We start from the raw sequence: 17,453 nt of genomic DNA, 5'->3' as shown, positions 1-17,453 counted from the left end.
CTTTCTTCAATGGCCATTTATGCTCTAGCTAAGATGCTCGTTAGCTCACTGTATCAGTGAGTTCTTGATATGGTATCAGAGCCACATCAACTTCTCTCGTTTCTGGATCTTTGAGATCTGCGTTTGATCTTGATTTTTGCTTCCAAATTCATTGTTTTTGTCATGACAAAAGTCACAACTCAAGCAACTGCTACTAGAATTGATATAAGCAGTGTTTTCTATGTTCATCCTTCAGACAATCCAGGAACACCACTTGTTCCAGCTCAATATGATGGAGTTGGATACAGATCCTGGAGAAGAGGTATCTTACGAGCTTTGTCTGTGAAGAACAAGTTAGTTTTCATTGACGGAAGCTGTGTGAAGCCAGCTGAAAATTCACCTCAATCTCGTCAATGGCAGAGATGTGATGATATGGTAACTTCATGGATATTGAACTCTCTTACCAAGGAGATTGCAGATAGTGTTGAATATGTTAACAATTCTTCTGAACTTTGGAAGGAACTAGAAGACAGATATGACCAGACAAATGGTGCAAAACTGTATCAAATTCAAAAGGAAATTGATGATCTAACACAGGGAACTCTAGACATCACTGTCTATTACACAAGACTGAAAAAGCTGTGGGAAGAATTAAACACTTTGAATACAAAGAGCATATGCACTTGTACATGTACTTGTGGTGCCAAGGATAGTATGCACAAATCAGAAAAGGACAGGCGATTAATACAATTCCTAATGGGATTGAATGAAGTTTACACTGTAATCAGAGGTAACATACTTATGATGAATCCTCTTCCTTCTACTGCACATGCTTTCTCTTTGTTGATTCAAGAGGAAAAACAAAGAGAATATAGGCCTACTAGTCGTACACCTATGGAGTCAATCTCACTGAATGCAAATGCTGGTAGAGGATCACAAGGTGGTAGAGGCTATAGAACAAAATTTTCAAGTAATAATGACTTAGGCAACAAAGTAACAGAAGTGTTTTGATATGTGATTTTTGTAAGAAACAAGGTCACATATCCTCAACAACAACACTTTGACAAATTACATATCCTCAACAACAATACTTCAACAAATTACATATCCTCAACAACAAGCTTAGTATTCACCAATCACCAATTCCATATAAAGGCATTCACAAGATCAGCAAAACACAATATCAAGTTCACTAATGATAAGTATGTGTAATGCAATGGAATGCAATGTCAAGTATAATGATGCATGTCTGACCTAGTGATACACACTCGCTGTCTCTCAATTCGGAACCAATGGGGGACATATCTGTCCATGCATCCATCGCGGCGTGCGATACAATCCTCGATAATAGTAACCATCGCGGCGCGCGATACGTCCCTCCATGTATAGTATTCATCGCGGCGTGCGATATGTCCCTCGAAATATAGTATTCATTGCGGTATGAGATACGACCCTCGAGATGGTAAATCCTCTTTAATTTCTCATACTTTCTCAATGCACATAACACTTGCTGCAGTTATGTCTCAGAATAATGCAAATGACATGTTCACAAAAATAACGAGGAGATGACCATTTTCATAACATTGCACAATTCACAACAACATCAACAATGATTCAACAAGCCTTTTAAACCATTCTCTATTATCAACATATCACAGACAAGCAATTATTCACATTGCCTTTTATTACCCTTTGTTTTCATAATTAGAATTAATCAATGTAAACAAGTCAACCCATCACCAAGTCTCATTATTCTCAAACATATACCACAAGGAAATACACGCATTCCATACACTTAACAAGGGTTTAGAAATTAACTTGCCTCAGTCAGTCCAGAATAATTCACTCCAGTACTTGAGCCTTCCCCTTTCGTTGAACTTCCAACTCAAAGAAATCTATTCAAAAAATGATCACAATAAGATTACAAGACTAACAACACCAACATTACTCTGTATTTAGTACTCTAAACCTAAAACAAAAAATCACCCAATTCTATAATCAAGCTCCGAATGTTAACTTCAGTTAATATGTCAAGACTTATATTTGCTAAATTTCATGTCTAGATTTAATTCTTAAATCCTCCAAATATCATATAAATCTTATCACATCATATAATATAGTATCATTAATATTTGATTACCTATCTTAATATATCAAAATTTGAATTATACTTGCTAACTATAAGAAAATTGTGAAACCAAAATTAAACCCGTAATCTCTATTCTTACTTACGAATCACTATCCATAATCTCAATTAGTTACATGATTTACTTTGACAAATATTTTGTCACACCATCTGAAAACAGTAAACAAGGATAATACATGTATGAATATCTTTTTGTGAATTTAATCAAAATTACATAATGATTGACACCAAATTTTTCTCAAGTCACATATACTTTAATTAAGTTCTTTTATATAATTCTTCTTCAATCTATTTCCCCAATCATTGGTAATAATTACTTCATGATTAACCACTATAACTTTTCACCAGAAACTCATAGAATACACTTACTCATTGATTTGATAAATCAATATTGGAGCAACTTAAAATTCAACTCGTCACATACCAACATATAATAATAATAATAATAATAATAATGATAATAATGATAATAAAAATAAAAATTTAGTATATAATGACTTATATGCATAATTACAAGTTCATATATTAGTATAAATTTATACACATTTTAACCTAAAAATCTACTCCTAATTACATAAAAATTTAATAAAAAGGATAAAAATAATTACCGTGATGTCTTAAATGAAAATATCAATTTTTCTCCCTTCCTTTTCTTTTCTTCTTCTACGTATTTTTTTTTTTGGTCTGTTCGTTGATTTTCAATCCATCTTCAACCGTGAAGAGACTTTTCAACCGTTTAGGGCACTTTGCCCTTCTTGTTAAATATTATTATTATTATTATTATTATTATTATTATTATTATTATTATTATTTTATTTACTTATTTAATTTCCTTTCCGTTTTTAATTTTTGTTCTTTTTCTATTATTATTACCAACAAAATAACTTTTTATTAAATTTGAAAATTATATCACTCATTCTTATAAGTCATAAATTATTTATAAAATCTATTAAAAAGGTTAATAAAAAAATAATGGTTAAAAATTCCTAAAACGACTAGGAGGGTCGTTACAGTTAGTTAAAATCAAACCAAACCAAATATAGTCGGATTTTGTTTTTCCAATACCAAATCAAGTCAAACCAAATCACTAGTCCAGTTTTTTCAAATTGATTCGATTTGCGATTTAGTTCGATTTTGTACACCCCTATAAAGAAGTGTGAATGGAAAAGGAAAAAAAAACTGAAACTAATATTTTTGTGCCTATATTTTAATTTCGAACTTTTTCTTTGCGACTATATTTTAATTTAGTCTTGTATTTGTGAAATAAAATAAAATTAAGTTAACTATGATAAATTTTACAAGAAAATAGTCAGATATAACTTCTAGCTAATTCTGCATGAAATAGGAAATTGAATATAATTGTATAAATTTTTTATCAAAATAATATTATAGCTTTGTTGGATAATTATTTTAAAGTAGGAACAAATTGCACTTATGTTTCCTAGTTATATAGATTTTTCAATTTTCAATTCCAAAATTGAAATTCAGCCCATTAATGAGATATTTCGAACAAAACCTAAAATCACATATATATTTTTGTGTATAATATAATTGACTAATTGATTTTCTATGTGATCACTGGCATTGTAAATTAAAATATATATTATTCTTAATATTTCATCAGAGTTATTAGATAATTTATTTTTAGATAGAGTACTATAAAGTAGTTTTGAGACAAAATAATTAACGGCTTCTTGGTTTTGTAAATTGTTAATTTTTTTAATTCAATTGGTTTTTAAAGGAGGAAATTTAGAAATAGCGATAACTTTTAGCCTTAATTATTGATGATTAATGATAGTTTGACTAATTATCAAACATTGCATTAGTTTATTTTTGAAAAAACATGCAATACATCATATTGATTCACTCTGAGTATCAGTGTATTAATTTGCTATGCATTTACTATACATAGCTAATCGATACAGGATACAACAAAAGATAGATTAAACTTAAAACTCTTGCTATGTATAATAATTTTTTAAAATTGGCTATTTCAAATAAAGATATTTGCTATTTGCAAGTAATTTTTCCTTTCTAAATGACTCTTATTTTGGACCAGTGATTTTTTCCTAAATAATGATCTTTTATTACTGTGTTATCTCTATTCAACGCTTCAAAATTGACAGGTTAGGTTAAAATTAGGAAGAGTAGGTCTCTATATTTAAAAATGATAATTTTTGTTGGATGTCTAGGCCATGAAGCATTGATATTTTGAATTGGTTTTTGACGAGAGGGATACAAAACACCCCACCAATATCTCAAAAACTTTTTTGCAAAAGGAAAATAATATAATATACTGTATTAAGATTTAATATTACAAAATCTAACAGTAGTTTTTACTTTTCAAAATTAAAAGGGAAAACTAACTATACAACATTTCTATCATATTAATTTTTTTATATGGTTCGAAATAATTACCTACATATTTGTCTGAGTAATTATTAATTTGATACCATCTTTCTACTCAAATACACCTAAATATATGTATTTTTACTACCAGATACACTATGAAATTAAGGAGAGAGGCAAGCGAAAGAGCAAAAGAGGCGAGCGAGATAAGAGGAAGGAGAGCGAGAAAGTCAGTGTATCTCAATTCTCAAATACAAGCAAATCACACTAAATATATGTATCTAAGATACCAAATTCATTTGAAATACATTATGAAATACAAATACATAAAAAAAAATGCGAGCGATAGATATATGTAAATCTACTTGAATACGTCATATCTGAAATAAATTACACATAATTTTAATCTGATCATATATCCCGACATGCTTGTTGCATGTATTTGGAGCCGCAATCTTACACAAATGCTGATTTCAAAAGCTCACTAGATAGCACGTAATTAATTCTTAAATTAATGAAATTTATATTGTTTGCCCCGATAAAAGGGACATGCTAACCATGATCATTGGTTTGTTGGTATAAAAGAGTGGAATGGACTAGCCCACCACATTTGGGCCATATTGGAAGTTGGACACTCAAGTTGTTCAGTTGACATGTTGGGTCCATCCTACAAACAGCAACAGCTTCATCAACTTGGCCTCTTTACATTCATCAATGCATTTGCGCCCACAATTTCTAGATATTTTTTTGAGTTTTGCCATAAAGTTTCTTTGGTCGGCCACAACATTTGTTTCTTATTTTCTTGAGATTGATAACAATGTGTTTGAAAATATTGTGGTTACATCTCAATTAATTCTTTTGATACTAGTATACATATGTGCAATTATGCATATATACCAAAGATTATACAGATAAAACATAACCTAGTTACACCCTGGTGTAGATTAAACGCCGTGCTAGGCCAAACCAACCCTAGGGAGAGAGGTGAACGCGATTTTGATATGTATCTTAAATACATGTGAATCACACTAGACACATGTATTTGGTGTGATTAATTATATATATATAAGAAAGTGGCGAGCGAGAACAGTTGAAAACAATGCATCTAAAATAAATTTGACCTCATATAATATGATATTCGACATGTATTTAGACGTATTTAAACATATCAAAATTTGATAAAATATGTAACAGTACAAATAAAAATATATCTAATTAATTAACTTATAAACTACTGATATTTACGTAAGTATCCAAAAAAATTATGCTCGATTGAGTTTTTTGCTTTTTGCTTTTGTCTTAGTTCAATCATGAATAAAGTCCAAAAGTAGATTACTCCTTTCAGAAGCACTAATGGAGATCATAAATTAGTTATAAACTTTTTTGGTTTTGGATGTAATATGACTAGGAATATTTTTTTTTGGATATTTTGTTTACAAGATCATGGGAAATCCCATCTCATGAGAAAAAATATACACGTTCAGGATCCCACATCATTTTGAAGAAAGACTTTTTTAGATATTTTAGAACTTTTGTTTGGTCTTGTTAGTAGTGGCATAATTTGCATTTGAGGTCATAAGAAATTCTATCCACTATACAGAAGTTGTGGACTTGTAGTAGTACCAAAAATACAGGTAGAAGAGCATAAAGTTTTGGCCCTTAATTCCATTTCTTATAATCTAAGTCAGTGCTTCTATGATTGCACCATAGAAAGCGATGTTTTTATTAATTAGCTATCTATTTTATTATTTTGACTGTTTCAATTTATGTGACATACTTAAAATTTTGAAAGTCAAATTATTAATTATAATTATTTGAATTTTAAATTCTAAAAAAATATCACATAAACTAAATCGAAGAAAGTATATACGGTACGCAAAAGGAAATTTGCTTTAAGTTATAAATTTGAATTACCTGATTTAAGATTCATCATCCTCCACTATGGGAATTTGCTTCAATTACGCATTTGAATTGGGGACTCAAGTTCCGTGTATTTTAGTTTAAGTTATCAGATTATGGAATGATATTATTAATATATTTTTATTACAGTGATTTACATGAATTTAAATGGGCTCAAAGTGACAAAATAGTATAAATGGTTTATTTGGTACATTCACCGTCAATTTTTACCTATGCCATATATTAAAAATAGTTATTCTACTTTACTTGTTTAGTTTGAAAAATAAAAAATGACAGTCTGGTGTATAAAATATCTCGTATTATTAGAACTCAGGGAAGGGTCATGATGCAATTCAAAAGGTGTGATATAGACAATCTATCCTAATATAAGCATTAGTAGTTGCTACGACGACTTGAACTAGCGACCTATTGGTCAAATTTGATAAATCTAACCTAGGTGCTTCATTTCTACGTATGTATTTACTTATATATAGTAGATTCTACAACCACACATTTATTTGAAGTATACATAACATAATACATTTGTGGATTTGGTAGCTAGTAAATAATAATTGTATAAAGGCCATTGATAGGTAGCCATAATGATTCAAGGATCACCTTTCAAAGATGCTCTAAGATATTTTGTTGGGGGCCAAATTACTAGGCGCTACAAATTAGCTTCAATACTTTTTTCTTGGTTTGAAATATTGTATTATGTGTGCAAACTCATTAGCTCCATTGATTTGAATTAGTGTAATAAGAGGTTTGTTTTTTGTTTTTTAAGTGCTCTTGATAGAGAGAACTTTATCAATTTCAAACTTGAGCTCTCTGGTTAAAAAAATAATGTTATCATTTTAATCTTTTCTTTTGATGCTAAAAGTCTTAATCCACTTTTTTCGCAAAAGATTTTTTTGGGTGGGGTGGATAGGGGAAGAAGAAATGGTAAGTGAATTATAATGTGGGGAATCAAACACTCACCAACAAGATGGAAATTCAGATAACCAATTAATTAAGCTACTAAGATTCCCGTTTTGCGAAAGTTGGTTTACATAATAACGTTAATATATAGTGCAAGTTCATGGAAATGAAAATGATAACGTTGAAATTGTGCTCTTTCTTTTCATTTTAGACTAGTGATTTAACTTATGAAACTGTGGACAACACTTGCAACGCGATAATCAATTATTGTTTTAAAACATTAATTATTGCTCTAACTAACACTTATATTCAGACAAAGATTTGGAAATCATTTACATGACATTCTTAAAATATACTGTATTAATTACGCTGGTATCCCTTCTTGTATATCAGTGTATAACTTCCTTATATACTGTGTATATCTAAGATGATATATATGATATCCATATGTGTTATACATTTATTATAGTCACGTTTTACAAATTTCAAGTTGGTTCTAGCTCAGTAATTTGCCTGTTGCCTCCAAACTAGTCCAAATAGCCTACAATCTATCTTACTTATTGTATATAGCTCGATCCATCATCCTTGAATTTCTAACCAATTCTGGAGATACCCACTCAAGAGATCAGAGAAAATAAATAAAATCAGTTTCGGAAAATTTTACACAAACCATAGTGTTAAGAATTTAATTACATTCTATTTCTATTCTTTTTCAAATCACAAAATTTCCTTAAATTTCGATGGAATTCGTATACATTAAAAAATATCTCGATGCATCAGGTCCCGATTTCGATAATATATTGCTCGATGTTTCGATATATCGTGTCTTAGTTTTGGGTACTTCAACGTTTCGATACATCATGTAAATACATTGATAAAGTGATATATTCGCTTGATACATCACATGAAGTGATGTATTCAGAATAGGAGAGAAGGATTTTTGTAATTTTTTCAAACGAAGAAATTTTAGAAATATAAATAACTTATTTTCCTTTTTTTTTAAAAAATAAAAAAAAGTGTCGCAGATGTACTTTGACCTGCCATTTTTTTTCCAAATGGCCAACCATGTTAATGGACGTTTGGATATAAATTAGTTGATATTTGAAGTTAATTAATTAATATAATAATACATTTGAAAGTTGATATTAGGTATGAAAATGAATGGAGAATTGCGAGTAGAAACCTTATGAAGAGTTGGAAATAAAGTGACTTCTCGGTAGTGTTTGACTAGGTTAGAAGTTCAAATATAAATTTAATAACTTAATAACTTTTGCTTAAATAATATATTTGTGTCAGAGTGGGTAAAAAATTTCATATTGTTAGAGATTGGATTGAGAATCTATATGGATACTCAGACAATTCTTCTTATAACTAGCTTTCAGGGTTAAATTAAATCTAAATGTCATATCATACACGGTATTAATAGGCATTTCGACTTTACCTCATCTTTATCTAAGATATTTTAATTGCCTCAAAGGACAAGACATGGTGAAATTTGTGGTGAATTTTAAATTGCAAAAGTAGGAAGGGGCGGTGGTGCAAATCATGCACATTATTCACAAGTGCTTCACTACGGCCCACGCCCTCTCTACTATCACGAGTGGATAATGCCCGGACCCAATCAATCAATCAATAATCTTTTTCTTTTTTTTTCCATACATTCAAAAAATCAATGACTAAATACCAAATTTTTCTTATACTATATATAAACCCCCATGCATATAGCTAAAGCACTCAAATAACAACCATTTTTTTAAAAAAAACATTTCCCTTTGTGCTAACATTATCATTACCTTGTACTACTAGCTTAAAAATGCATTCGAAATTCATCGATTTCGCTCTTTTTATATTTATTCTCTTTACTATCTCCGCTGGTTCTTTAGCCCTTAGCCCGATCGGCGGAAGGAAGATGAGCTCGAATACCGAGATGGGATCACCTAGCTCAGGTAGTGGTGCGGCTCATGGCCCTAATTGGGATTACAATTGGGGTTGGGGTTCAAGCCCGAGCGGAGGTTGGGGTTATGGTTCGGGCTCGGGTAGGTCTCCTAATGGATTTGCCCGAGGCTGGGGTTTTGGTTCCGGGTCTGGATCGGGATATGGTTATGGTTACGGAAGCGGTGGGGCTCATGGTGGTGGTTATGGAGCTGGAAGTGGTTCGGGTGGTAGTGGAGGAGGTTTTGGTTCGGGAAGTGGTGGTTCGCCATCAGTTCCCTAATGTCATGGGTAAATTAAAACTTTGTATCATAATATGTTGCGTATTGCGTAAAATATAACTATAGGGATGTATTATGACTCGAACTACGAGCAATATTTAGTCTTTTGTTAGTACTATGTTATATAGCTAATGTGGTGTATACATATTATTATTAATGTAAGATGAATGTTTTCATATGCTTAATAACGGTTATTTAAAAAGGCATGATTAGTAACTTTTTTTTTGGTGAAAATTAAGTTTATTCGTGTTCTGTTTTAATTTGGTTTTCTTAGTTTTAACTTATAATTTGATTTATCAAAAAACTTTTTTTTAAAAAAAATATTTTGAATTGTTAACTTTTATACTCCAAATAAATGCAAATAGATTGAATTATAGAGGGAGTATTTGGTATGACGACTTATACACCGCTTAGGAGGGGTTCATCATATTTACATGAAATCATGTTTTCCTTTCGAAATTATATATAGGAATTTTATTTTTTAAAAAAAAAATTTAAATATAGATATATGAATCGACACTCAAAGTATCACATAATATCATGGGGTAATGATTGGGTGCATCTTTTTAAGGAAGGTTAGTAATCTGAATTTTTTATTTATCTTGTTTTATTTTTCTTTTTAAAATTGGATAACACCACTCTAAATGATTTAGATAGATAAAAGAAAAAATTGGATCTATACAATTTTAAAATTTTAACAATTTTCAATGATAGAAACCTAAATATCAAACCATTCAAATCTATATGTTAAATCTATTCTTTTCAATAATAATAATAATAATGCACTCTATCCACTTAAAATCCTAAATACCCCTATACTATACTAGGGAGAGCTACTTTCCAATTTTTAATTAGTGTAATAATTAGTGTGTGGTGATTATGAGCACGGGTAGTTTATGGTCTAAATAATAACTAGTGGGAGTAGGTTCGTTTGTTGGGTAAAGGGCTATTTGAACAAGTACTTTTGTGGTTGTAATTAATTATGTCTATGTGTACTTATTTCACATGTTTGGCCAACTCTCATATATAAAGTGAGTTCTCATATCCTTGACAATGCAAGCATATCTTTTTGTTTGTTGATTTTTTTAATTTGATACGAAATTTTAAAAAATATAAATAAATTTTTGTATGGTGAAGTTTTAAAATGAAAATTATTTATATTAAGGTTATACTAAAACTAGGAGTTTACAATAATATTGTTTGAATTTTTTATTCTTCATTAAAAAATTTTGCTTTAAACAAAATTGTTTATTTTACTATTTTAAAAATTATTATTTCAGTATCTTTATTAAATTCAATATTGACTATTATATAAATCCTTGATATCCTAGAACACTAGGTATTTTTGAGGAAAGGATCAAAATAGTCCCTTTTTTTTGTTAAGGTTCAAAGTGATCCTTGAATTTTCATATGGAGTAGTAATAGTCCCTCATGTTTGCAATATTGGTGCACTTTTGGTCATTCTCAAAAATTTTACCTATTTTTTAGCACTGATTTTATTCATAACTTATGTATGAGATGTTCAATAATCATTTTATCTATTTAGTAAAAATAACAACTCCATATGAAAGAATGTGAGAAGAAAAACACTTTATTTTGTTTAGTAGAAATCGTATTGTAGGTAAAGTCAAGAGGTTTATCACGATAATTTCATGTGCAGTAGTACAATTTTTTCTTTTCTTGCAAATTCACATGAAGCATAAAACAGAAAAAAAATAATCATAAAGAATTTTTTGAAAAGAAGGTACATGTTCTTATACTGTGACCTTCTTGTCCACAACGTCCACAACAATTAGTTTTTGTTGTTAGCTTTTTATCTGAATGTTTCTTTCTCTTTTTTCTTGATCTACCAGGCATCTTATTATATCTAGGTGGCAAGACGACTTCTTCCAAAACACAGTCCAGAGCTATCCAATCACTTTTGTCTGGCATTAGTTCCATTGGTACTGCATAAGTATTTATTAATGCATTCTGTTTATAATAATCAGAGCAGTAGGAGTGTATATCTGTTTTCAAAACGGCTATTGCATGTGGACGAGATATCTCGTCATGTTGAAATCTACCACATGAACAAGTTCTTCCCTCAGTACAGACAATGTATCTTATCACACCTTTATACACTGAAAAAATAAACTCAGAAGAGCAACAACCTACAACTATTTACAAATTAGAGATATTTAACACGTTTTTTTGGGTTAAACAACAATTTGGGAAAAGGGTCTGATATTCCCCTCAACTTTGTCATTTGGAGCTGATATACCCCTCGTTATAAAAGTGGCTCATATATGCCCTTACCGTTATACAAACGGCTCACATATACCCCTGCCGTTACAAAATGGCTCACATATACCCTTCATTTAACGGAGTTAAAAAATTAGTTTTAAATTTATATTTATTACTTCTAATTTTTTTTTTTAAAATTATTTAGGGGTATATATGATTCTTCTATCAAAGTTCAAGGTATATTTTAATTTTTTTCATACATAAATTATTTTTTGACTTCTTTTATTATAATTATTTGAATTTCTTATTCTAATTTTGTTTTTTTCTTTCATTCCTTAGTTTAAAGAATAAAAAATTAAACTATTTTTTTTGTGTGTATCGTAATTAATTTCGTATTCGAAGAAAAAATTTAGCCATCTATAATAAGTTTTACAAGAATATTAGTGAAACATAAATAAATTTGATTATCAAAATAATAATTATAAATTAGTCATTGAAACAAAAAAAGTCAAAAAAAATATGTTTGACGAGGATTAAATTTACTCATATGGGATTATATTTTTTAGAAAAAAATAATAAAAATTTAGATTAAAATTATTATTTTTTTCACTTCCGTTAGAGGAAAAGGGTATATGTGAGCCATTTGTTTATAAGTAGGGGTATATATGAGCCACTTTCATAACAAGGGGTATATCAGCTCTAAATGACAAAGTTGAGGGGTATATCAGACCCTTTTCCCATATAATAAAGATAACACAAATATGTACCTTCATATTTGCACTTTTTGACGCGTTTAAAACCAATATTTCTTCAAATCTCCTCCCCAATGTTTCCTTTGTACAAGAAATTATTTCTCTATTTTTGCAATTTCAAGAACCAAAAAGAATTTTAGCTTCTTCCAAAATGTCTATGATAGGTAGTTGTCGTGCATCAACAAGGCAACCATTGGTACATTCTACTATATTTGAAGTCATCGTTCTTCCCCGGTTCACTGTTGCATGAGACCTAGACAACCGTTCATACTCAACATCTTGAAGATACTTTTTTACTCTTCCATCTATTTTATCCAATTAAGCCATCAATTTTTCAAAATTCTCTTTTCTATAAGTCTTTGCCATTGAGTAAAGCAGATCACTTAGAATGGTCATGCTTCTCCTAAATTTTGAACAAACAGTTTTCCAGAGGTGTCATATGCATGCAAAATGAGGAACAGTTGGATAAACAATACTTATACCTTTCTTTATGCTTTCGTTTCTGTCAGATACACCACACATTTTTTTTCTCTCACCAAATGCATTCTTAAACTGTTGAAAGAACCATGTCCATGAATAATAATTTTCCATGTCAACAATTCCGTATGCCAAAGACAATATGCAACCTTAACATAGAAACACAAAACAATATAGAATAAATAATGTCTTACTATTAAGTTAATAAATAAATAAATTCATAAACAACATGTCATACCTGCTCCATCGAGTGTATTAGCAGATACAAATGTCCCTCGATAAGCTCCACTAAGATGTGAAGCATCATCAACAACAACTGGCCTACAGAATTCAGATCCTCTCATCATTGGCCTTAATGATATGAAAAGATACATATATTTGTTGTATTCAGACTTGTGCATCCTTATATATGAATTTGAATACACATTTTCCAGCGTATATATGTATCTTGGCATATTTCTATATCCATCAGCAGGTTACCCCTTATCATATACAATGCACGCTCTTTAGCCCGCCATGCTTGCTGATAAGAAATCTCAACGCCATACATTTTCCTAATATCCTCAATTATATCGTTCGAAGTATGTTTCCTTTTATGATTCTCCAATTTTGGAGCTGTTACACCACTACAAACCCAACAGTAGCTTGTACCTTACTTAATACCCTATTCTCAATGGAATGTATGTTCACTATTAAAGTATCTCACTATTAATGTCTCTGAATTCTTTCTAACAGAGCCCTTAAATTTCCAGCAACAATCATCTGAATAACAAACTACTACGTAACTGCAATTACATAACATATTTTGTTATTTGATCAGGTTGACCGTACTGATACATAAATAAAAATAAAAGTACATTACGATACATCATTTCAATTACAAGATAGAACTGATACTTTCACATTATGATACTTTATTTTGTAAAGTAATCACAAATTTACTCTTAAACATTTTGCATCTACCTTTATTAATTTATACATGCATAACCAGAAAAACATCAAAACGAACAAGATACATTCTACACACGACTACACATAACAGATAATATTAGTATATAATGGTAAACATATTACAAACAAAAATATATATTATTAGGAACATTATCATATAAATGTATAACATACCTTTTGTTATCAGATCTTTTAACTTTAAAATTGAAGTCATTCTTTATTTTGTAATTTTCTATTATCGCCTTTACAATTGCCTTATCCTTGTACATTTGCTTCTTTTTCACAATAGAAATATTGGTATCTGATATATAATTTTCCACCTCCATTTCTGGTATGTAATATGTATCACCAATTTTTTGATTCAACAATGCTTAGAGCCTTTGCGTCGTTTTTTCCACCCTCAACAGTACACACGATTGCACCTGTTGTTGCATCGAAATTTAGTATCTCAACACCTTTATCTGATGTATCAATGCATAGAGGATGCATCCCGAATCTCACCTCATGTTTCTTAATTTCTATGTACAATTTCAACCCCATATCAGTCCGAATACACAATGGAGATGAATTACCTTCAACAACATATATAATCTCGATATTTTTTTCGATTCATCAATACCCAACTCACCCGCAATTGCTGAAATAAGATTCATGAACGAAATATTTTCCTCAACCACTATCCCATCACTTTTGTATCGCTCGTTTATAACATCACTTTCCATGTTCCAGAATGTCTTAATAAGATAGAAATATTCATTTTCGAATCTTCACAAATTACGTCCCAAAATTTTTTAAACAAGCTTTGCGTGTTTTTTCGAAGAACAATGTGAAGGTTTTATAATTTGAAATTCATTAATGCCCTAAATAAGTTAGAGGTTTATGCAGATTGAATACTAAATTTGTTAAACGTCCACGTGAAACGTGGGATAAATGTAATCCCTTTTTTTACGCTGTAACTGATAACAACAAATTAAATATTAAAGTATCCGTCCGCTCTAATTTAAGTGTCGTTCTGCAATATCATGTATCCGGATTAATATAAAAAAGGAGATTTTCGGTAAATAGTGAAAGAGTAGCGAGAAAGTAATTTGTCCCTTATACTATGTAATTTGCCTAAATTTTACATGTTTTTATGTATATATAGTGTATGTCGTATGTATATCTAGTATATATGCTATGTATGTCATCTGCATCCATTTTATACCTAATCTATACATGATATACAAGTTACATATGTTTTGAGATATAAACCCCTCAAAAAATGGGGTCAAAATGATTTCGATTTCACAAATTTGAATTTAACTTCAACGTTTCATCAATGTCAAATTTATTCATTATCAAAAATTACACGTTAATGGTGGAGTTCAGATGAACTCATTCAACTGCAACCCATAGCAATGCAGAGAGAATTGTGATTTTGGATTGAATGAAAAACTGTGATTCCTTTGATTACTGGTTGAGGTATATATATACATGAGAATTCCAGCTGTAAAGGAGAAACAGAAAAATCTAACTAACTAAATCTAGAATATAATTAGCACATTAATTTATTACAATTCTCAGTACATTTGTCTATTCAATTTTTCTTATTGTTTAGAATCTAATAATGCCTCGTGAGTACTTGAACTACATTTAATTTGCTTTTACTAATCATCAATTTGTATAATTTACGACTTTATGTTCATATTACCCGTGTTATATTTTTTTAATTTAATACTCCTCCGTTCATTTTTAGTTGTCATGATTTCTTTTTTTTAGAGTCAAACGATGAGAATTTTGATTAATATTCTATGATGTATTTTTTTATTCATATTGATATGCAAAAAATTGCAATTTATAGTACTTTTCATATAGTTTTTGAATATTTAAATTTTTTGTTTAATATATCGAATTAATGTAATCTAATTTAATTTTGAAAATTAGTTAAATCAACTTTCAGAAAACATAACAGGACAAATAAAAGTGAACGGAGGAAGTATAATAAAAGGGAAGATATTCAAAATTTTAATATTTTGAATTTTGTCGAAAATGTGCAATTTTTGTTGCTATATTTTAAAAAGTAGAATAATGTGGTGTATTTTTAACAAAATTAGAATCTTATTTCGTCTTTCTTTATTAAAAAATCTTCGTATAATTTTGAAATAAATTCCAAACTAGTAACAACATAACACACCATAAATTTCCAAATACAGACAAAAGATAAGATCCTTTTGGATTTTGAGTGCTTCACTTTTCTCAACTCAACGTTAAATCTTAAAGCTAACATTGATTTTGATTTTTCACTGTGCTCCTTAAATCCAAATAGCCTTATGTGACAAAAAATCAAATAGATGCCTCCATAAAGAAATAAAAAAAAGGATTAGATGCCTTAGTTTATTATAGCTCCCAATCAAACGTCGTGTAGGCACATTTATGAGTGGTGATGAGTTTTTGAAAAAAATAAAAATAAAAGAAGGATCCAGATTGTATTTTTATAAGAAAAAATATTATAAATATTTGTATCATAATTAGGTGAAACACTTTATTGTTGAGTCCGGCCTCAAAATGGACAACTTTTGGACTCGCCCATTTGATTAGTGTCTAAAAAGTTGTTATAATATGTTACATTGTCTTATGATATTTGAAGTTACTAACTCTATTATTCTCATGACTAATAAAACGATCATTTACTCAAAATCTCAAATTAATTGAGTTCCAATTTCTGCCGCAAAACTCATTAAGAAAACGTTCAAAAATCGAACATGAAGAATCCACAAGTTGCAACATATAATTCTTGTTTACAACTTGATAAAACCGGCCAAGGAGTAGTATAGAATCTTGACCTAGCTAGTGACAAAATTTAGTCTAATATTTTTTGTATTATTTGTGAAACGTCTAGCTCGTGAGTGGAGGATTCATCATCGTTAACGCAACAATATTGTTGGTTGACAATTTTGAGAGGCATTGGGATTTCAAGCATCAACATCTCAGTGTGGAGATAAGAGCAATAGGTGTGGAACGTTGTGGGAGTCACATTTAATTCAAACCCTATTCCAAATAAGAAGTCCACTTCTAGTAGATTCATCTCTCTTGTGCTTATTCCACCTACTTTCCCATAGTAACCATTGTTGTAAAATCTGAAGAAAAAAAAAACATAACATTTTCAACTTTCGGGACAATTGAATATTTATCGCAATAATCCAAAATTTTATGGTGAGTAATCTTTTATATATTCTCAATCAGACATTTTACATTTGAATCGAAAAAAACAAAGTTATTTTTGCACAGGGAGCATTGTTTTAACTCCTAAGGCCATTAGATCTATCAAAGTGAATTCAGATTAACTGAGGCTCAAAAGAAAATGATTGAAATATTTACTTTCCCAAAGCATTAATATTTAAATTATGAGAAATTTGAATGTACGTACATCTAATATCTTATTAAACAATCTTCGATCTAATTTAACATTTTAGGTTAAAATGTCATAGTGCCTTAAAAATCATAATTATGTTAACATAAGTAGGAAAAATAGATCTTAAATATAATTAAATATTTGGTTTGGGGGGG

General features: G+C 29.8%; 3 protein-coding genes across 3 annotated transcripts in view; 2 read left to right on the top strand and 1 right to left on the bottom strand.

The window, feature by feature from the left end:
• Positions 1-162: 162 nt before the first annotated feature.
• LOC107013497 lies at positions 163-990 on the top strand. Its single transcript, XM_015213394.1, has one exon. It carries the CDS (start codon positions 163-165, stop codon positions 988-990), a length of 828 nt encoding a protein of 275 aa, XP_015068880.1.
• An 8,023-nt stretch (positions 991-9,013) lies between these two features.
• Positions 9,014-9,720, top strand: LOC107012743 (putative glycine-rich cell wall structural protein 1). Its single transcript, XM_015212661.2, has one exon. The coding sequence runs from the start codon at positions 9,105-9,107 to the stop codon at positions 9,504-9,506; it is 402 nt and encodes a 133-aa protein (XP_015068147.1). The 5' UTR covers positions 9,014-9,104; the 3' UTR covers positions 9,507-9,720.
• A 6,852-nt stretch (positions 9,721-16,572) lies between these two features.
• The window catches only part of LOC107012954 (cyclin-U4-1-like), a 3,940-nt gene continuing 3,059 nt past the window's right edge, over positions 16,573-17,453 (bottom strand). The window contains exon 2 of the mRNA XM_015212931.2: positions 16,573-17,023. Within this exon, the coding sequence (XP_015068417.1) occupies positions 16,747-17,023 (277 nt within the window). The 3' untranslated portion in view covers positions 16,573-16,746. The remainder of the gene's footprint in view (positions 17,024-17,453) is intronic.

Source organism: Solanum pennellii, chromosome 3 (genome assembly GCF_001406875.1).
Source record: "Solanum pennellii chromosome 3, SPENNV200".
Taxonomy (NCBI): Eukaryota; Viridiplantae; Streptophyta; class Magnoliopsida; order Solanales; family Solanaceae; genus Solanum; species Solanum pennellii.
The sequence above is the reverse complement of the archived record's forward strand: the minus strand, read 5'-3'. Positions and strand labels throughout refer to the sequence as shown.